This window comes from Lates calcarifer, linkage group LG7_1 (assembly GCF_001640805.2).
Source record: "Lates calcarifer isolate ASB-BC8 linkage group LG7_1, TLL_Latcal_v3, whole genome shotgun sequence".
Classification (NCBI taxonomy): Eukaryota; Metazoa; Chordata; class Actinopteri; family Centropomidae; genus Lates; species Lates calcarifer.
Window position 1 is genome coordinate 11,852,640 of NC_066839.1, and position 22,169 is coordinate 11,874,808.

Below are 22,169 nucleotides of genomic sequence, written 5' to 3' on the forward strand. Positions count from 1 at the left end.
CACAAACTCACCAAACTGAGATGCTTCACTTCAGGGCTTTCTGGACAGATATCTCTGCCACTGTTTCTACCCTAGTTAACTGTGTGTGTGGCTTCAGACTGACCGCATGTTTCACACTGTTAGCAGAACGATTAACATTTCACCAAAGTGTTTTTATTTTCTATATAACCAGAGAAACTCGGTCGACAAGCTTGTAATCGCTGCTGAACTTTTCAGGGGTCATCTATAATCTGCAGCCAATCAGATTTCTGTGCCTCCTTGTTTCACTGTTGATTCATTGCAAAGCTTCAGCAACTTTCAACTTTTAACCTAGTGGTTGTTTGTCTGGTCTCTCCAATGCAATGTTTCTATTTTTGCCAGCTTTCTAGGTCATAATCATAAAAGGCAATACCAAAGCAGCAGAAAAGTGTATTATTGCTTGTTGAAAATCAAATAGAAAAGAGTAAAGTTGAGTTTTGTCTGCCTTCACATGCTTAATAATTAACAGAAACGTTCAGTTAGGAGAGAAAAGGTTCACACAAACAGTTGTAGGCTTCTGTCAGTAGTAGCTGCAGTTGAGTATGTGTTGCAGCTTCAAATGTTAAGATGGGAAATCCTCAAACTAGTGCTGTGAATTAAGAGGTTGTCATGTATTATGTCCATATTTGATTGTATTATGTCCATGTTTGATTGCTGTAAACATCCCTAACAGTCTGCAACTCAATACTCGTATTAGTGAGTGTCAACTGGAAAAAATATTCTAAAGATCGAGAGTTGGCGACCTGTATTTTCCAGGTTAGAATACGTCATACAGTACAGATGTCCTTCATCCAAAGCAGTCGGTAGTGGTGGTATTATCCTCAAGAAAGACTTTGATCATTGTGACCAAAGAAGGACTTATCTTACTTTAAATCTTCTAATACAACACAGAAATGCGGGATAATACTACAGTCCATGACAAAGGCCACCGTCCTCAGTGTCCCATGTGTTTTCTGTTGAATGTACCTGGTGCCCCTGAGGTCACCAAAACAACAGTCCTGGCTTTTATCGACACTGACGATCCATCCCACCAGAACAGAAGCCCTCCATGGGAACAGGACCTGTCTGTTATTCCAGCTGCATGACATTCTTTTCAGAGGCAGCTACCCAGGACTGTACAGCTTCCACTGTTATCCATTCATGACTGCACCGGCGTGGCTCGCCACTGATGTCCGTTAACACCAGTCCTGTTAGAGATAAACTGTTTCACATGAGCCCTGTTTCTTGGCTCAAGCTACACTACAGCATCTAATATGGAAATGTAAAATGTAAGAAGAAAGTTGCAGTGCTTCACAGGATGAAGTATTATATCAGCTAGCAATAACGTGTGACCTGGAACTGGTCCAGAAATCTTAAAGCTGCAGGCAACTTTACACGTTGGCATCTCCAGATGGTGGCTGTTGGGAGGCTTTGAAGTTTGAGTAACCTAGAAATCATGGAAGTGACTCTACTGACTTCTAAACAGCATGTTAAGGAAAGTGGTCAGTGTATGTGGCTTGATTTCAAGGGGATGAAGAGAGGCAACATTTGTAATGCTGAATACAGCTGAGTGCTTGCTTCCAGCTGTTAAGGAAAAAGTTAGAATTCCTCTTTTAGGTTTGATTTGTGACTTCCTTTTGTCAGAGCAGTGTCTTAGTCTTGGATCGACTAAATCCATAGTTTCAGTTACAGTCTCAGTTACAGGCCATGTGATACTCTGCTGTGTTTCCACCACATTTGCTTATTGCGCTGATTGGACAAAGCTGCGTTGAGTAACAAAATATACAACAAAAGCTCTATGACGTCTTGTTACTGTAATACCCATCGGTAACACTTGACTCACCTCTGAAGAAATGAATGACTGATGACACCTCACTGTCAACACCTGCACGGAAACCTGTAGGGCCTGAATCAGGTAGGTGACTTCTGTTTCTCAAATGAGAACATGTCTGATTTCCTTAACTCCGGTATGAATAAGAATGGTGAAAATAGTAATTAGTATGGATGGTATGGCCTCAGTAATTACCTCATAGTTGAATCAGTACCTCTCTCATATAGTCTCAACAATGTTGTCACATTATTCTTAGAGATAGTATTGCAGGGCTGGATTTTACAGCTGTTGCTTTCTTTGTGTTTCCACACTTTTCCATGGGCTGCTCCATCCTGAGTATTGTTGGCGACAATCTGTGTTTCAATAACAACATTTTGTTGTCTTTGTTTTGTGTCTGTACACTATTAATGTTGTATATGGTTGTAGAAATCATCTTAGGTTATTAATGCTTCTAAGAATTTATATTGAATTCAAAACCATGCACATAGATGCTGAGATGAAATCATCAATTTGTGACTTCACAACAAAAGGTCTGTTACTGTCAAAATTAATCACAATATCATAACTAGATTTTGTCTTGAGACAAAACACTTTTATGACTTCTTGTGTGTTTAAAGTTCCTTTGAAAACTCATGTAACAGGAAGACCTGATCTGACCTGACTGAAATAGTTCTTACGTTATTACATTTTCGGTTTGCATGTGAAATCTTGCAGCAAAAGGCCAAAATACTGCGATGCCGTGTACATTTCTCCCAAGTGAGATGCTATTTCGATGAGCTTCCTACATAGAAAACCAAATTCCTTAGACATTTTCATGACTTTGGTGTTTATTCAGTCCAAAAAATGTCACTCTGTTGCAATGTAGGAATGTTTATAGATTCTGGATGTTGGGAGGCAGTAATTAACTGAGATGCAGGAGTGATGCTTGCACTGTAAATCATGGGGGAGTGTCTGGGACTGTTTAGATTAGAATCAGTCAGCAGTTTCATCATTGCCAGACTGTAAGGATAATGTCTGTTCAGTGTTATAAGTTGCTTGGGATGAAGGTATCTTATTATACACAGGGGGAGTTTAAGGTATATGACTGGATGTAGTTTTTGTGTCTTCTTTTGTGTTTCAGTGTCGCTGTCACACTTTCGCTGCCTCCCGCCCCTCACACATTTTATACCTTAGTTTTATTTCTCTCCTGCAGCTCTCCAAACAAGCCCTCTCCAAACAAACCCTAAACAAGTTGAGAGCCAGTGCAGGAGGGGGGGAGGGGGGAGCTGGGCGGCGGCCACGGCTCGGCTGCATCCTATTAGGACTGGGAGTGTTGAAAAGGGGTGTGGCCTGGAGCCAGTAACATCTGTGCCTGTCCCCCTCTGCCCCCACGGCATTCTGCAGAGAAAGGCAGAGAGAGAAGGAGGTTAGGGAAGGGAGTGGATACACCGACGAGAAGTCCTTGCCGGCCAGCTGGCTGCTCGCAAAGATTTCAGGCAGCGGCTCGTGCTGTATGGCGAGTTTATCCCTTGTTTGCCCCCCTCCACCCCTGCCATCAGACAAAAACAGCCTCTGTCTAACTGGGATTTTCCTCTCGGCTGATGTTGAGAGCCTCTTGGATTCAAGGTGCTTATTAGGCTGCTCCAACCTCGAGCTGACGACTTTGAACCTGCGTGGATTACATACCTTGCGCAGGAAATGCTCTGCTGCGTGCTGTGTAGAAGCATCGCTTTTTTTCTGTCGACAGTGCAGAAAGCTGGCAGTGAGTTGAGGATATAAAGGGAATGCTCAGAGCACAACAGAGGCGAGCTCACTCCTGGACAGGGTAAGACGAGCTCAATGAATCTTCCTGTTCTACCCTGTAATCAAATGAGTGCAAGGAAAAGGAGAGCAGGAGCCGGCTATCTGCTGACTGGAATGCATGTGTGTGTGTGTTTGTGGACTGTATGTGGCCGGCAGATAGTCCGAGGCTATCATATCAGCCTGTGTGTATGTGTGTGTGTGAGGGGAGTCTGGGGCTGCTGGTTCGCTTTATCACTCCCCAGGATACAGGCTGGATTCCTCTCAGCAAGACGTATGTGATTGTGTCATGTCTGTCTAATTAGGAGGTGTTGGTGTGGAAAACGGTGTTGCCGTAGTAACCGCGGGGGAGGGGAGGATGACAGGGTGGGGGGCTGATTTCGCGGTGAGAGAGTTGTCCTCCGTATGCGGGGAATGCCCCATAATGACAAGGCTGGTCTGGAGATAGGGTGAGGTGGTGGTAGAAATATGTGTTCACACACACACACACACACACACACACACACACACAGAGGTTACAGGCTGCTACCTCCCACCAGCTTCTCTCTGTGGTTTGGCGAACGCAGCCCGTTATCAGTGTCAAGTGAGTGTCAGAGAGAGAGAGAGAGAGAGGATGGCATACTTTTTCCATGATGGGGGGGCGGAGTGCAGATAATCAGGTCAATGAAAAGGAAAGTCACCTTGAGCACAGAAGGGTCTGCTCATTCTCGTCGCTCATTTCCTGTCGCTGCCCATCCTTCTCAGGTTCCACTCTCACTTCCACGGCCTCTCCCAGGAGACTAAGCATACTCTACATCACACATAAATACCATACAGGCTGGTGTTACCGTTACGGAAGGACGGGCAGTTCCTCCTTGTAATTCTACAGGATTTCATGGTGGCTCTGAATGATGGCGAGCTAGATTTTACCCTGTAATCCTTAATGGTTTTGTTATTTGTTTTTGTCTCACTGAATTAGAGAGACAATCCTATTTTCTCCCCTATAAACATCCAGAGCAGATTAAAAAGGAGGGTAATGTGCGGTGGAAAGGGGCTTACATTAAACCCAACAACCCACCCACCCGGCTTGCACCGGTCACCCACCACTCTGGTTACCATAGCAACTGAGGAAGAGGTAGGGATTTTTAAAGGACAGGCTGCAGCTCAGGGTATCCTGGAAGAGATTACAGCGCCCTCCACACCCCATTATTGACGACCTGAGAGGTTGTGTCTGTTTTACTGCTCAGAAATACATCTGTGACTATTATTGGACTGTGCTCAGCTGTGGTGCACATAATGATGTTTACCTGTTCCTTCTGCGGCACAGAGGGAGATTGCAAAGACGGTTCTTGGTGCGTTATGATGTTTTCAGTTGTTCAAAGTCCACAGTTTATATCTTTTGATGAAAGTCCAGACATAACCTAGATCTCACTAATTTGTCGATGGTACTGATTCTCTTCCTTTTCTGCTGACAGTCAAGAACTTATCAATTCTCTGGTTTAGTGGCTCCCAACCTGTCAGTCGAGTCCATGCAGCCCCATCAGATGAGCTGAAGTGCTCCCTCAACAATACCACCCATCATGTTTAAAATGTATTCAATTAAACTGATTTTTTACTGGATGTTATTGATTATATTTAAGAGGATATATCAATATTTCTTAAATATTTGAACTCTCAATATTTAAGTCGATTTGGTTTGCAACCATTTTATAACCACTGTGATCTGCAGAAGTGGACGTTTTAAACCATTTATCCATTACTTTTACCTAATCTGTTTTACCTGTCTATAACAATTTGTTCATTATTTTTAGCTACCTAGCTCAACTGCTTATCCTTTAAGCTTCTTTTTAAAGTCAAATTGCAGTGAATTACTTGAGCTATAACTGCTGGAGTAGTTCTTTCTATCATTGAAGTTCCTTGATATTCCAGTCCTGAATGATATGTTTTGGTTCATTAGATGCTAACATTAAAGTACACTTGTGAGCAGCTGCACATGCAGAACATCCAAAACATAGTGGATACATATCATATGTTCCCGTATGCTCTAACCCAAACACGAACCTGCATGAGAAATACAGATCATAAAAGTTAAGCTCCTGTTGTGAAATAGGCCAGTCGTCTCAAATGTCAACATCTATGCTGTGTGTTAAACATTGCCTTTTTTGTCCAGGTTTTTCACAATTAGGAAGCAGCATGTTAAGGTCTTCTCGTGTTTTATGTGCTATTTTTAAACCAGACTGCTCTTTTTTCAGTCTTTTTGGAACACAGCCAACAAACTGAACCCAGTGAATAAACTGAAACCTGGGCGAGGATATTGTCGCATGTTTGAGTAGTTTCCTTCTTTGCCCCGAGTCTAACCTCCACTTGAAGGGTTGACCCGAGGAAGAATGCTAACATGTTAAATAGTGGGGGGTGGGAGAGTCTGTCTGCAGAACAGGTTTGACAACCTTGCCCGTGGAAAGAGCAGCAGCCTTTTAACCTGCTTTTTAATCTCTGTCCTCCCTACATTTCAGCCGCACACTCCCAAATCCTTAATGGACAATTTTTGCTTCGTGCTATTATTCATTTATGTAAGAATTAAAGGGAAAAGCAGTGGAACAGTTCAGTGTTTTTTACATAACATTTGTCTTAGCTTTCAGTCTAATCTGTGGCTGTAGGGAATTAGATGATTGTGAATTTATTTGGGAGACCATGCAGATGTATTCAGAAAGTATCTCCGTGGATCGGAGGTAGAGTTCCTAGTTCTGTGCAAAACGTGCACAGTTCATTTGAGTGTTAAAGTCAACACAAACACATGGTGAGCCTGCCATTAAATTGACAATTTCCAGGCTTTTAAATCATTGTGGTATCTCTAAGGGGGAAAAAACTTGTAAAAAGCTTGAAGGTACCACAAATTAGATTCACCAGTGATTGAATCTTTCCCAAGCAGCACAACAATTTTACTGACAAACATCTGTCTATCTGCACTGCATTTGCACAACCCCCTTTGTTCGTGAAATAATGCAGTGGCCTCCCAGACGAAACATGTCAACAGTTCACATTATCACAAGATCTACTGATGGAACATTCACTGTAGCACGGGAAACAAACCCAGTGAATTAGTCAGCTTGTGTCACCACCTTTATCTTTCTCCTGTTCGTGTTTGATGTTAATTTTTGACCAGATTACCAGCTTTTGACTAACTTTAAGAACAGCTGTGTGGCTAGAGATACAGAGACCACTCTTGAACTAATCTGAGTCATCACAGACTGTGACCGTGACTCTGTTTCCAGATGAAACGTGTAAAGACCACAAGGACAGCAATTAGATTACATCTATGTGACATAGTTAATAGAGGCCCCGTGTTTTTAGCTACAACAGATATTGCAGTGCCTGTGTGTCAGATACTGTGTACACAGTTGAATCAAAGCTTGTTGTTTACCATTAAATGTTTAATTGAGTGTTATAGTTATGAACTTGCCTAATGAAATTTGGATTTTTCCAGCCATTTAAATAGAAAACTGTCACAGTATGAAACATTTGACACAGCAGGAGGTTGTCATAATGATCTGGAAATTAGAAAGGAATGTCTATGAGCAGCAGACAGACAAGAGGTGCAACTAAGGATGAACAGTTTTGTCTTTGTTTTGTCTGACTACATGTGAAAAACCCAAAGGTTTTCAATATAAAATGATACAAAAACAGACACATAAAACAAATCCTTGCATCCAAGAAGATGGAACCATAAACCTTTGCTTCGTAGCTTGTTTATTAACTTTAAATGAAAAATCGAGTCTTAAAATTGTTAATTAAGTTTTTTTTAGCACATTATTTATTATTTCATTGTTTAATATTGGTTGAGTAAAGCTGTAGTAGAGACAGAGCAACAGTGCTGTTGTTCCAAGCATTTGTAATTTGCATAACAGTCACAGTTCAGATTTGTTACTGTAGGATGTCAATCCTTCAGAGTCCTACAAGCTCTGAACTTTTTTAACCCTCAGCCATGTAGACAAGTGTAAAATGTATCGGCTGGTTGAAGAAATGCCTCCTTTGTCTGTTTCTGTGCTGTTATCCCCTTTCTCTGCTCGCTCTCTGTGTCTCTGTATGTTAATCCTGTAATCTGAGAGTCTTCTCAGCGCAACTCCCTCAACCATGTGACATTAATGCTCCAGAGGCAATGCCTTTGTCATATCTTGACACATAATCCTGTAATGTAAATGCACATGAGCGCACGCACACATCAGAGCCACATCAGAGCCAGCTCTACTACTGTGGCACTGCTGTTTTCACACTCGGGACAGTTTTGACGGCTCTCTGTCGTCTGACTGGCCGCAGCTGAGAAGTGATTGATTTTAATCTCCTTTTAACCTGCCAGTCAGCATTTCTATCATGGCCCAGTTATTTTCTGATGTGGGTCCAAGTCTGCGTGTGTTTACCCATTGTGTACTTAGGGCGCCATTAAGTAATTGGCAGAACGAGCACTATGCATGCTCTCCAGCTGTGCAAGACGATTAGACACCACTGTGCCATTTGCACCATAGCTAAACCATGGAAAATTAGACAATTTGAAGCACCATGTTTAAAATGAAAATAACCAATGCCAAATAGCTGCCAGGTTTGTGGGTTAACATGGGTTATTGATAGATGCAGTTGTCATTGTTCACTTTGACCAGAAGCATGAGTGTAGATATTTTGTTTTTTCTTTATTTGGAAAGAAATTACAGCTGCATTGAGAAATATAGTTTGTTTTATTACTCTTGATCGTTGTAATTGTTGTACATCTTGTGGTTGTGAACTAATGCTGCGCTTCAAAAGTCAAAACAGTTTTGAGTTTCACAAGTTCAGCAAGCACCCAGTGTCCAAATACTGGCCTGCTGATTGATTTTCAGCTGGTCCGCCCAGGCTCAGGCTGTGTGCTTTGATGGAAGGACTACCAATAGCCTTCACTGTGTGACTCCTGAGCCTTTTGTTTGCAGCTGTCCAAATTGATCCAAAATAAATTACCAAGTGTGGTGCACAACAATCGTGGGGGTTTTCCAAGAGTCCATAAGCCTCTTGAGTGAAGCACACTGCAATCCTCAAACCATGACCTGTGTCTCCAGTGGTGTTTTTAATACAAGCACGCTTTTGTGTTCATTGGTTTTCAGTTTCTCTTTTTTCAGACTGTGAGAAACACTGTAATGCTGTGTAGAGGAGTGCTATGAAGCTGTGCTGCTACAACTTTGAATTGCTTTGCATTGAAACCACTGTGATGACATGATTGTCAAATCGCAAGTCTGATCCATCCCAAATCCTAAATCAGAAAAGAAGATTAAACTTCTGAGCACCAAATGCCTTTCCGCTCCGCCTATAACACAGCTGCAGCTATACACTGGATACCCAAACAGTCATTTAGCAGTGGTTATAATGATTCATCACAGCTTCACCCTAAAATATCTCATAAAACCGTTTTGTTTAGCTGTTGATGTGTCAGAACATATTGTCCAGGGTTAGAGAAATGATATGCTGTGAAGATGACAGTAATGGTACCATAATACTCAATTTTCTGAGAGAAATATCCTTTTCATTTTCCACCTTCCACTCAGAGGTCAGAGGTCAGAGGTCAAGCAGAACAGTGTCTTAATACCCACATTCTCATTCAAGGTTTCCCCCGGTTGCCTTTGGCTCTGCTCTGTCTCAGAGCTGCTCAGCTGCATCTCATCCCAACCAACATTAGAGCACGGCCAGTGATATAGGCAGCCATTAGTAGCTTTAGATTCCAAAAATTAAAAGTACATCTCAGAGCCAGAAACTGCTGAGAGATGCCAGCTGGTGCAGAAGAAGGTATTTCACACAGCTGTTTTCAATACACTACTGTCCACTGTGTTCTCTCTCCAAGGTTGAATTCCTGCTCCAAGTCAGGCACATGTCGAGTTATTAGCATCAGACTGAAGTTGACTTGTTAGTATTCATAAATTCAAATACAAAGCTACCTATTTATGAGAGCAATCATTTTATGACCGATTATGTAATTAGATAATATGTATTTGTGTGGATCTGGTTTTTGCTGCTTTTTGGTTTAAATAAGTAGTTTGATTTCACACTTTTGCAGGTATTTATTACCTGGATATTTCTGAATTCTGAAAAAGGCGACTTCATTGGTCAGTTATTTGGAAGTTAAAGATCATAAATACACAGTTCACTGCTGAAATACCTTTCAGCAAATAATTAAACTCTTGAAATAAGTGTGAAGAGGCAAAAAGGTTGAGTAAAACTGATAAGAGAAAAGGAAAAGACACCTTGGCAAATGTGTCAGGTCATCTTTGAATTCTTGCTCTCTGTTCTTCATTCCTCTTTGCACGTGTTTTGTAACGTGAGCGTCTCTCTGTGTTTAGCTTAAAGATGCTCCTCTCAACTTCTGCCTTTCCTCTCCAGCAGATCTGACAGTTGTGCACGTTTTTTTTAAAATGGGGAGGGCTCAGCGCAGGCACCATGCACGGGCTCACACTCACTTTACAAACACTGGGATTCTTTTTACAGTCTGGACTCACGCCAGGTCACCCGCCAAACCACATGGTCAAGAAAACAACAAGGCTATCCAAGGATAGAAATCTTCTCCAGACAAAGAGAGAAGTGTTTGCGTGGATATGGGGTGGGCGGGGTTTAATTATTGGATGTGTATGAATGAAGAAGTACAAAAGAATCTGCCTCATACTGTAAGCAGCAGCCTACAAAAGTTATGGTGTTTCTCTAGCTGTGGTCCAAGAGTCGATTTATGTCGTATAAACAGCACTCTTCTTGATTATATGGAAAGTGCAGCTGTTACATGCATAACATCCTCTTGCAGATTGTTAACATTTCAAACATGCTTATTACAAAGATCATTCCTGGAAATAACCATTAATTCTGCAAACTTTTACTGCTTAGACAGATAAGGGTCAGTTTGACAGGTTAAGTTGTACTTGTGTGAACTGCACTTTGAGGTAGTCTGTTTTCTCTCCCAGTCCGAGCAGGTGACAGTGGAAGGTGTTGTTGTATGGGTGTTGCATGGTCACAAGGCTCACCTGGCTATGAGAGGAATGTCCTCTTGTCTCAACAGGCCCCTGTTATGTTGGGCAACCTTGACCGTCTGACAGACAACCTACGGGGGTTATTGTTGGAGCGCTCAGGTCTCACGGGTTAACGGTTACAGCGCTAATGCAAAGTCTTCACGTGGACACAGGCTGCACGTTCAAACCTTAAACCCTCCCTGTCCTCTTTGCCCCTGTGGTTTGTACCCTCCCCCACATGGCCGAGCTGTGGCACATCCACAGGTTGCTGTTGCTGGATGGGGACCAGCACTGTCCAACTCTGGCTCAGGGGTTTATTCAAAGTTTACAGCTTGCTTTAGCTAATGGAAAAGATGGGCAGTTTTGTGGACTAATATGGTCATAGAGGGCTTTGAATTACTTCTTCCCTTCATACTAGAATAGATGGTGAATGTGAAGCCAAGCGGCTGCTGCTGAAGCCTCTGGTAGTCTATTTGGAAATGTCAAGGATGTGTCAAAATAAATACAGTGTGTGTGTTCGTAGAGAGAGCTGCTGTGTACTTTATCCCACCTTTGGCCATTTGGCCTCGGGCCCCTTGTCTGTGTAGTACACTATCAGCTTTTCATTCACTGGACGTTGTATATATTTGTACATTTGCTGTCTTTACTTTGAAAAGAGTGATTATTCTACTAATGAGATAAATTTGACTTTGTTCGTTTTGTTTGACAGTTTCCCCAATTATTACTAGTTTGTTAGCCACAAAGAGACAGATGTTGTAACTTGCTCTTATGTCTAATGTGTCAGATGAAATAGTGATTGCAACAAATCATTATCACAGTTTACATTGGAACGAAGTGTTAAATTGTTAAGTGGTATCTTGTGTTTTGTTCTATGTTCCTTTAGGGGGATTTGCCACTTTTGTTTTTGTTAGTGTCGGCATCTGCAAAATAATGATTAAAGAACTTTTTAGGGTGAAAAATTATAATAATTTGAATGAATATTTCTAGATTTTCTGTTGGTTTGAAAAAGTTGTCAGCAACTTTAGAGACTGTCCCAAATTTGAAAAGTGCAGTTGCTGGAAACACAGATGAACCAAAAAAGTGGCTAAAATAGGGCAGTGATGGCATCAGACCACAAGATTGACTTTTTATGAGTTGATTCTATTTAGACAAAGTTGCCATAGCAAATGTCCTCACTTTCCCTTTTGGAAAAGATAACTTTAGCTGTCGTCTGTTGCCTCAGCCCACTGAGCATAGTGAGGATGAGGAAAGTGACCGGACCAGGTTGAATTTAGAAATGCATCTTGCTGTGTGCGATGCACTCTGTCTGGGCGAAGCCTCTGACTTATAGGAAATCACTGGGAAAGGTCAAGTGAACGTGGTTATGTTCAGCGGGCTGTCGGTCACCATGAACAGACGTCCAAAAATTCTTGCAGGTCAGCACAGCCTCTGTGGTTTATGATACTTGGCATCACACCACTGGTCACAGCGGGGAGGGAGACTGTAGAACTGTTTTTGCGACATGCTGACGACAGTGTCCTCGTGGATATCTGGACACCACATCTTTACTTGCCACACAGCAGAGAAGTCTTGTGCATTATCTTGTCCATTATTCTTGCTTGGAGTCAGTCCAGCATGTTGGAAAATGCAGACTGCAGCTGTCTCCTCTCTCACACAGTATGTGTGTATGAATTAGTAACTTGTTAGAAACCAGACCTGTTTTTGCTTTCTGTTGTGAGATTGTCTTACCTCAGAATCTTACCTTGTCTTCCATTTCTTAGCTTTAGCAACAAACTAAGCTGTCAATGTTTAAATAGCTGTAACCAGAGGACCAAATGCTCCATGCAGTTTCATTTGATACCAGGTCAAAATATCTTCTGAAGAGATGATTAACATTGAACAAGGGTGAAAAGTTATACTGCCATGTCCTGTGAGGCTGCACTTTGGCACAGCAGTGCTCTGAGCTAAATGCTAAAGCTAGCATGGCAACACACTGACAATGCTAACATGCTGATGTTTTGCAGGTATAGTGTTGACTGTGTTCCCCATCCTAGTTTAGCATGTAACTATATATTTGTCAAAAACAACCAAACAAATTGAAAATCTTATTGAAAAGTTATCAGAAGGAGAACATGACAGTGGCCACCAAATTTCATGACCATCCAAATAATAACTGTCGAGGCATTTCACCCAAAGCCAATGTCAACTTATGCCTGCAGCCAGAGTCGATAGAATTCATCCTTTGGGGACCACGAATGCCTGCACAAAAAATTTATGCCAATCCATCTAGATTTGGTCTGGGCCAAAGATGTGGGACGAGCAACACGCTGACATTTCCATCCCTAGAGCCCCACCCATAGTTTGGCTAAAAACAACCCCAAAAAACACCCTTCAGCACTGGGAAACATAAATGGCAATGTTGTCAGGCTCATTGGATCTTCACCTGGCAGAGGAAGACTTCCTGTAATGTACTCAACCCTCCTCAGCAATGCTGTTTATTTATGACCACTGATCTCAATGTATTTTTATCCATGATATTGAGGCAGGGCAGGCGAGGGAAGAGCCCAGCAGGATTGCACACATTTCCTACGCAGCTAGTAAAGTTACAGCTGCTAGGGAACAGACCAAATGTGTAATTGTGTCTCTTAAGTCAGATAGCCAGGAAGGAAAAGTCCGGTGATGATGCTTATCAGGATGATTGAGGTACATGTTGGAGTTTTGACATAGACTCCTAGTGTTGTAAATATCACCATGTACCATGTAACAACTTGTCTCTGGGTTTATAAGAAAGCCTGTTTCTACCCAAGATGACCCAGCCGGTCTCCAAATCAACAAAAGACCCCACACACCTCTCACCACAGTCATTGTAAACACACCCCTCTAATCATTACTCATTAGGTCTTTAGAGGAAAGCTGATGCTGAATAGGAAGGAAGGGGAGATGAAAAGGTCTGAATACTCTAATCCTGGCAAATTATGGTCTCCATTTCAAACATCACACTCTCTCACGGGACACTATTGTGTAAATGAAATGTAATTAAATCACTCAGTGCTGATACAGTGCATTGTTGTTTCATTGTAGTTGCTCTGTGTTATTAACCATTACCAGGGGCAGAGGTTCAGGTTCTAAGTGTGCAAACCTCATAGCCTTGACAGGTTTTGCGTCATCCAGCTGCTAAAAAGTACAGTAGTAGGTCCCATAGCCGAATGGTTGGGGCGCGTACCACATGGGCTTAAGTGCCCTGAGCAGCTGGTCCCCGGATCGACTCCTGGCGGATCTTTACTGCGTGTCATTCCCCCACTCTCTCTCCCAGTTTCCTGTCTCATCTCCACTGTCCTATCCAATGAAGGCGAAAAAGCCTTAACTTAAAAAAAAAAAAAGTTAACAATTCTGTTAATGACAACATGGCCTGAGCCAGTTTGCCCCTTGAGTGTTGCTGTGGGGCTTCAGATTTCATCAAGAACAGAAAGTATTAGCCTTTGTGTTTAGTACCATTAGGGAGGATATGTCTTAGTATTTATGGACCTTATTATCCTCTATTGTTTATCTGTCCCTGGGAAAACTCTGCTTCTGTAATTGATTTTTGTGAATGCCAGTTTAAAATCGCAAACTTAAGTGGTGAAGATTTCCCTCCGCTGTGTGAGACTTTGTTGGGGTTTGTGTTGCAAACTCATCTTGTCCCTCCACTGTTTCCACAGTACTCTCTGACGGAGGCCACGCTCTGAGGTGGAGGAGGCTGTAAAGAGGCCCTGAGGGAGCCTCCCACCCCTCCCTACCTGACCAGCTGGACCCATTGGACAGCCATGGCTCCCCGGAAGCGCGGCGGTGGTGGGCGTGGCGGCCTCTCCTTCATCTTCTGCTGTTTTAACAGCAGCGATCACCCGGAGATCACCTACAGGCTGCGGGAGGACTTTGCCCTGCAGGCCATGGAGCCAGCTCTGCCAATGCCAGGATATGATGAGCTGGACGGCATGTTCTCTGAGCTGGTGGTAAGACCAACAAAAGAAGCATCTAATTCATGTTTCAGTAAATCTCCTAAGAATAAGTTTGGTCATTTTGTGTAAAGACCAAAACAAACAATTAATCGATCGCACTAACAAGAGTAGAGATTATTCCTCTGTGGCACAGAGCTCCATCATTGTTCAGAAAACTATTCAGAACATAAATAAATTCACACTGTTGCACTGGCTGACATGCTCCTTCGTTATGACCAACATGGCCACCATAGTTTATTTTGAGTGAACCCCGCATACACTATCCTGCTGCCAAATACTCACTAGTGCACCAAATGTGTATTAATCCATGGCTGAAAATAGTCCCTGACAAATGCACCATTTACTCCTGTTTGGGTAACATTTGCCAAAAACTACAGTGCCCAGCTGTTTCAGGAAATCATGTAGGCTTTTTAAAATATGAAAATGGTCTTTTTATGGCATTGCAAAATACAGAATAACACAAGTCTTATCCTTTAATAATCCCCTGTTGTACCAGTTTTTGTCTTATATCAGCCCTCCAACTTCAACACTTCAAAATAATATGTTAAACTTGTAGTTAGAAAATAATGTAATCAGATTAGCATCCTCTGAACAGTCTTAAACTTTGACACAGGATATAAAATCTAAAAACTAATTGAAGGAGGAAAGAAGGATTCAAATATTTGTGTTTATGCATTTTTAAAAAACATTGTGTTAATCTCAAGAATAATCATACTTGATTGTTTACACTGTTACAGTCTAAGACATTTGCAAATCAACTGTCACTTCCTCCCACTTTACATTGTGTTGTGAGTAGCGGGGGCAGCCTGCTCTTCTTTCTCTGTCTCATTGTCACTTCTAATTTGTCCTGCTCTCCTCTCTCTTCTGGCCCCATTTCCCTCTCCCATGGTTGCCACAGTAATCTAAGCATGACATTTTTGCACATCAATAGACCTCATTCACGGACTCTTAATGTCTTTGCCTCCTCCATCTGCTAATTGCTTGTTTTTGTCTGCCACCCTTTATGAGAATATAATTGAGTAAGTTGAGTGTGACGACAAGGAGGCTTTCAGTTGCTCTGTTTACCAAAAGAAAACAGCCACGTGCTTTTTCTTTTCACCCAGAATGAGCCATTGTAAAATTGCAATGAGTTAGCTGGAGAAAAAAAAAGACTTGCGTTGTGGAATAAGTTGCGTCCATCTGCTCTGTTACGATCAGTTAAACCCAACCTTTGCCCCCAAGCTCTACTTGTAAAACCTGTAAGTCAAAGTTAAGCATTTTCCCATCCTGAATTCAGAGTGGCAGAGTTGCTCTCACTCAGCTTCTCCTTACGATCTAAAGAATCAGTAAAGCATACAGCTGAATCAGTTTCCATTTCGCTGATCAGTGCTTACGTAGTAAGTATCTTGACCTAATGCACAAGATCAATCAATAGCCCACACGACCATTTTAGTACATTTGATCGTTGCATATATTGATTCACCAGGGTTGATGGCTTTAGCAAAGAGCATCCCTGCATCCCTGTCCCCAAGAAGAGCAGTTACCATAAAACATTTAGCGACATTAACATGTGAACTTAATCTCCATTTATTGCATAAATAGTTACTAAGAAAGAATAAATCAGTGTTTAGACACAGTGTTTGCACCACTCTATTGTCTCTATAAGAGATAAATTGCTTGAAAGCCTTCTCATGACTTTCACCATCTTTCACATGAAGCTCATTTAGCCATAGTTGTCTTTAAGACCGGACTAATGTGGACTAAATCTGCCGTTAATTCTTTGTTTGTGCCATCAAATCACTGAACTGCATCACGTCTACTGTCGCAAATTTTCTCCAAGAACACATGAAGTTGAGTGTTTTCAGCTAAGTATCTGATATCCAACTTAAGTTTCAGCTTCAAGCTCTTAATGAGTGAAGACTCATTAAAACTTTGTTGTTTCACTCCTATCTGGCATTTAGTTAAAACACCTCCCAGCAGCACCCTTTGTGTGCCTCAGCGAAATATCTGTTACACATTGTGACGCATGTTGTTTCCAGATGTTTGTTACCACATGTCGAGCAGGGAGACCACGCCTTATCTTTCCCCTCATTACTCGCACGTCTAGAGCCTGCAAGACATCTGATTTGATTCAGAGTTATATTGAATTTACGATGAGAGCCGGTGATATCCCACTGATCATGAAGAGATTCAGCGCAAACCGATCTAGAACTGAAAACAGAGCTCTGATGCAACTACTCCTGGCACTTGCTTTTCTGTTTTTTGGGGGGAGAAAAACAAAATTGATTTATGTAGATATTTTTAAATTTGCAGCATGATGGTTTGATAGTTTGTGCAGCTTGTCTGTGCCTTGTGAAGTTATGTTATGAGAGTGACGCTCTGTTTTTAAGCAGTGAACATTATCTCGTCCATCCAGCCATCAGCAAACGATTGTGAAGACATAACATTTGTTTTTCCTCTTCCCGAACATTTCTCTTTTTTTCCCCCACTGTGCAGGATGAGCTCGACCTCACAGAGAAGCACAGGGAAGCTATGTTCGCCCTGCCTGCGGAGAAGAAATGGCAGATCTACTGCAGCAAAAAGAAGGTAAAAAGACCCACAGAGCATTATGTCACACTCCACATCAGCCTCCGCGAACTTGCTGCCGACTTGGCTGCTTTTCCTGAATAATGTCTGTAAATATCTCAGCTGCCAAGTTTGTGTAATTTCCCTCATTGATTTGTTGATACCTGAAGCTGTGTGTTTTCCAAAACACACACCACAAAGCCTTGCATCACTGTGTCCCTCTGGTTACGACAGGCCCTAGCTTGAGTGTGCTGTCTGCAGGGTGTGTCTGTGGGATGCAGATGATTTTTGTCTTTGAGGTCAAGTGTATATTAACTACTTATGAGATTAAAACACACCCTAAAATCTGTTATATAATATTGTCAATCATTTTGTTCAGAGCAAGTCATATCCATTGTTTTCTGAAATGTACTGAAGTCAAACCTTTACCCTAAAAGTGAAAACTTACCTGCAGTAGTTATCCTTTATGCAATAATTTGGTGTGAGTATAGACCCATATGTTGCTCTAATTAATTTCCTAACCAAAGCAATATGTATACGTCTAAATATGACTGTGACCACAGACAACACGTTTAAATAATGAAAAAATTGATATTTTAAGTTATAGATTTAAAAAAAATTGCTTATCTGCTTTAGTTAATTGAGACAACTGATACCTCTCTCATGTCTGGACAGTAAATATGAAGCTACTGTCTGCAGTAAATCAGCTTAGTATAATTTCCTTGTTGTCCAGACGCGGTACACAAATTAGGTCAAACAAATTTCATGCTGGTTCAGATTCATTTGAACTGGATTTTTTGAAAACACATTTTCTCTCAGCAGGAAAGTGAATGTGCTCATTTTTCAGTGTTGAACTATTCCTTTAATGTGATGGCCTCTCCAATGTGTCTTTCATCTGGTTTTACTGGTGTCAGCAACATTTTGCCTGTAGAAATATCCAATCTTCTAAGACCCCTCCCAGCAGGTCAGAAACAACATCAGCAAAGCAATAGAATTGATTTAGTCTTGTTTTGGTTTATTAACAACACTTCAATATATTTAAGTACTATAGTACTACATATCAGATTTCTGGGGAATGGAACTGTAAAGTCCTAGACTTGTTTCTATGGCTGTTGCTGGTGTTTATACAGTTGACCAGCTTTTATCACGTAGGTAACACATTAGCAGGGATCATGCTCACTGAACATTGGAAACAACCAATAATGTAATGGTAGGTATGTCACTATCAAACATATTATAAACAGAAATGCCTAAACATATCAACAAACCCCTACAACAGAAAACATACCAAGTGTAGTTTTAGTGGCTTTATTCCCCAGTCTGTTATTTATCTCTTCAGTTACAATCACTCTCCCCTTCTCAACATAAAAGTCTTTACTACTTGATCAAAGCTCCACCGTGAATAACTCACTTACTTAACTTGAGTAGATGTTACACAAGGTGGATATAAAAATAGTGACGTGTAGAGGGAGTAAGACGAAGGCTAAATCCAGTCTGTTCCATTAGATAATCCGCTAACAGGGAAGGCAGTGTCAGGAATTACAAAGAACTGAAATATATTGCAGGACTGTAGAGTTCAAAAGTGGTATCTTGTTACTTGTGACTCTAGAGAGTGTATTTTATCTCAGACAATAAGGTTTTTGTCTCATCGTTGGATTATCTTGCTGAAGTGAAGATGTTTTAATCATGCGGTTTCTCCTTTTAGAAAATAGACCTGTTCCATCAAAGCACTCATGTAGCCATAACATACTCTACCGCTCTGTGACAGTGTCATATTTCATTATGTCTTCGCTCTCTGATAAAAGAAGTATCAGCTGTTCCTTCTCTCTCCATATATAAACCCATCCTCTGCATGCAGGAAAATGCAGACGCCTGTTCTAGTTTAGATCAACTCGAGCCGTGCTTCCCAACCCTCACATTTTTTGCTGGAGCATTTCTCAAGGCCGTAGATATGACTGTGTAGGATATCCTGTCCTGAGTAATATGCAGACAGGGCATGCAGATTCATTAATCTTTTCCTACATCCGGTAACAAAGTGGAACGTGAAGAGTATTGGAATTTAGCCTGATGGATGAATAGTTGGTATGTCAGTGTACAGTAGAAATCCCCTTAAAACACAGCTGCGGAAAGGCCTGCCATTAGCTCCAAAAAACAATCATACATACTCAGTAAATGTGTTCACATGTTTATACCACTGTTTTTAAAGGATTAAACAAATGAGATATAAGGTGTTAATTAACTGGATTTTCTTACCTTTGGACAGAGCTGTTTCCCTCTCTTTCCAGGCTTTATGCTAAGCTAAGCTAACCAGCTGCTAGCTGTAGTTTCATATTTAAAGCACAGACCTGAGAGTGGTATCAACTGACTCATATAACTTGAGGCAAGAAAGCTAATAAGCGTATTTCCCAAAGTATTAAAAGTATTGTGTTACTCAATAATGTGTATTTATACTGACAGCTCATTTTTATGTCAGTTTTCAGTACTTGTGAGTTGATGAATATGATAAGGTGCCTGATGTCACAAGCCATTACATTTGTCAGATTTTTCCTTCACTGATACACTTATGGCTTACTTTGGCTATACACAACCTCCACTAGCCAGCAGCAAACCAGTGAGTGATGAAAAGACGATAGTGGAAATGGAAACAGCACGAGCACGCTCCTGTTTCTGCTGTGTCCCAATTAGTGGTCCCATTGTCCCGGGGCCAAAGTAGTCTCATGATAAACCCAAAAATGTTGCTCTGTCTCTGTTCAGCTACCACAGAACATGCAGGGATGTTTCAGCTGTTGGTGCAAAGGGGGGGTGGGGGGTTGATGTGGTTGAACCAAATCTTTTATGTGCCGCATCGACCTGCATAAGTTGGGGGGAGAGACAGAAAGGCATCAATACTGCTGACTCGGCAGCAGGCTCTGGCCCCGACCCAGACAGATACAAACTCACCATCTGAGTCCAGGGAGGAAGGGTGTGTGTGCGTGTGTGTGTGGAGAAAAAGAGGCAAAGGAAGCGGCCGGTTGTCCAAGGCAAACAGGAAGGCTTCACTTCCACAGGTGCAGCCTTTGTATGGGAGTCAGTGGGGATGATAAGGAGGAAGGTGGGGTCATTATCAGGGCGCTCCAAACTCTCGAGTGATGAACGTGTTCTTTTTTCTTTTTTTCTCACCAGTCGTTTCTTGGCAGTCAGGTCCCTCAGAAGTTCGGGCTGGGCCTAGAGTCAGTCAGAGCTTTAGCTGTTTGGTTTGGCCGGGCACCTGAGCTGATGAAATCATGCTGCAGGGAATCAGTCTTCTTTCCTGCTTCTTGTCAGCTCTCTTCAAGGCTGCACCATCTGCCAAGAAGCAGATTTACTGATCTGGTTGTTAGCAGAGATTATGCAGTGAAGTTTCAAATTTCATCAAAAGTTTGACTTGTGAGAGTACAGTGCTGTAACTTTCCTCCTTCTTTCAAGCACACTGTCCTATTACCCCTAAATAACTGAGATTGATTCCTGTTTCCTAATGCGTCTTTGATCTCTACTTTCTCAAATGTGGAAAAAATAAATTCCCTGAAATACACTCCCTGCTTTTCTCTCTCATCATGACCTCTAAATAAACTGTCAGTGTTTGAAGACCGCTGACTTCCGAGTTGAAAGATGAACTCTTTAAGATGTAAAAGGAAGCGGTCCCACTTCTGCGTCTGCTCCGCTCCACTAATGGACTGAACTTCTTCCAGCGCCCGCCCCGGTCAAGCTGGCACCGACCTGGGAGTTGGAACAGCGGGATCAGGCCCTTCCTGTCGCTGCACGATCCCCGGCAGACCTGGCCCGAGGCCCCGCGTTTTCTGCAAGAGCGGCCAAGTCTCTGCAGGCCGCTTTATTAACCGACGCCCAATTAGTTTCTGATGGTCACAGCTCGCTTGTGCTTAATGGAGCAAGAGTTAAAATGAAAGCCTGGGGGCCTTTTATGTACAAGCCAAGCTCAGGGTCAAGTCGTTTTCTCCTCAGTGTTCCCCTTGAGTTTGAAAATTAAATCGTCTAAGAAATTTCTTGCAGTTTATTTTTTCACTTGTAATAAAACGTGCCTGTCAGGAGATTAATCTCAGCATAAGTCAGGTCATGTCCTTAATCTGCAGTTTTAACATTCATTTGCTAATCTCAAGATTTTACCAAGCAGCTGTGCTCTCTTTTTGGCACTTCTCACCGCATCTTGAAAGCTGAATGAAGCGCTGGAGGATAAAATGGGCAGGGTATCTGTGTCGCCCTACTTTTTGAGTTCTTGCTCAATTTTTTTTCTCCAGCTTTTGGCTATTTATGCCCCGGACCTTCTGTTCCATGTGTGTTTGTTGGTGTTTGTGTGTTTCAACGTCCTTCAAAGCCCATGTGTCTGAAAAACTGATGGTATGAAGTTCTCCATCTGGTTCTGTAGTTCCACTTTGATGCCGTCAAACGTGACACAAAGCAAATAACAACTCGTCCTCTCATGTGCCTTTCTGAAATATTTCCTCTGAAGATCACGTTCTTATGTAACATTTTAAAATTCCAAGGAAGTCATCCACAGTTTCTATTCATAAGCCAACACAACTTTTTCTCATCAACCTCTCTTATGGTCTTTCTTCCCTTATCATTGTGTGGCATTGCTTAAAAAACAATGCATACCTGTATCACCTTTCATTCTTTGTTATTCTCTGATTTGCAGGAACAAGAAGAAAACAAAAGTGCAACTAGTTGGCCAGAGTACTACATTGATCAGCTCAATTCAATGGCAGCTGTAAGTAATAACCATGAATTTTATTTATTCTTTTCCGGATATAAAAATTGTTATGAAATGGTCGTGGAAGAAGGATCTGTCCTTTGTTGCTCCTCCTGCGAGATTGTAAAGCAAAGACAAATCTGAGCTTTTTAACTTGACTCGACAACTTTCAACTGCAAGAAACTAGTAATGAGCCAACAAATACCATACTTTTGGGATTTCTAGTAGGAACACAGCAAAACAATGTCAGCAAATGATATAAAACTATGATTATACAGATGCAATCCGTCACATTCTGTATCTTCTCTTTAACCCACAGACCTCATCTTTTGGGA

General features: G+C 41.8%; 1 protein-coding gene across 3 annotated transcripts in view; it reads left to right on the forward strand.

Moving 5' to 3' along the window:
• Positions 1-22,169, forward strand: part of LOC108895619 (disheveled-associated activator of morphogenesis 1) — a 46,644-nt gene that overhangs the window by 10,105 nt on the left and 14,370 nt on the right. For 2 of the 3 annotated variants that reach the window (XM_018694502.2, XM_018694505.2), the window contains exons 2-4: positions 14,271-14,561; positions 17,043-17,132; positions 21,781-21,852. In XM_018694502.2, coding sequence (XP_018550018.1) covers positions 14,376-14,561; positions 17,043-17,132; positions 21,781-21,852 — 348 coding nt within the window. In that variant the 5' untranslated portion in view covers positions 14,271-14,375. Of the gene's footprint in view, positions 1-3,182; positions 3,633-14,270; positions 14,562-17,042; positions 17,133-21,780; positions 21,853-22,169 lie in introns of those variants that run through there. The other variant, XM_018694504.2, reaches the window with a different exon arrangement.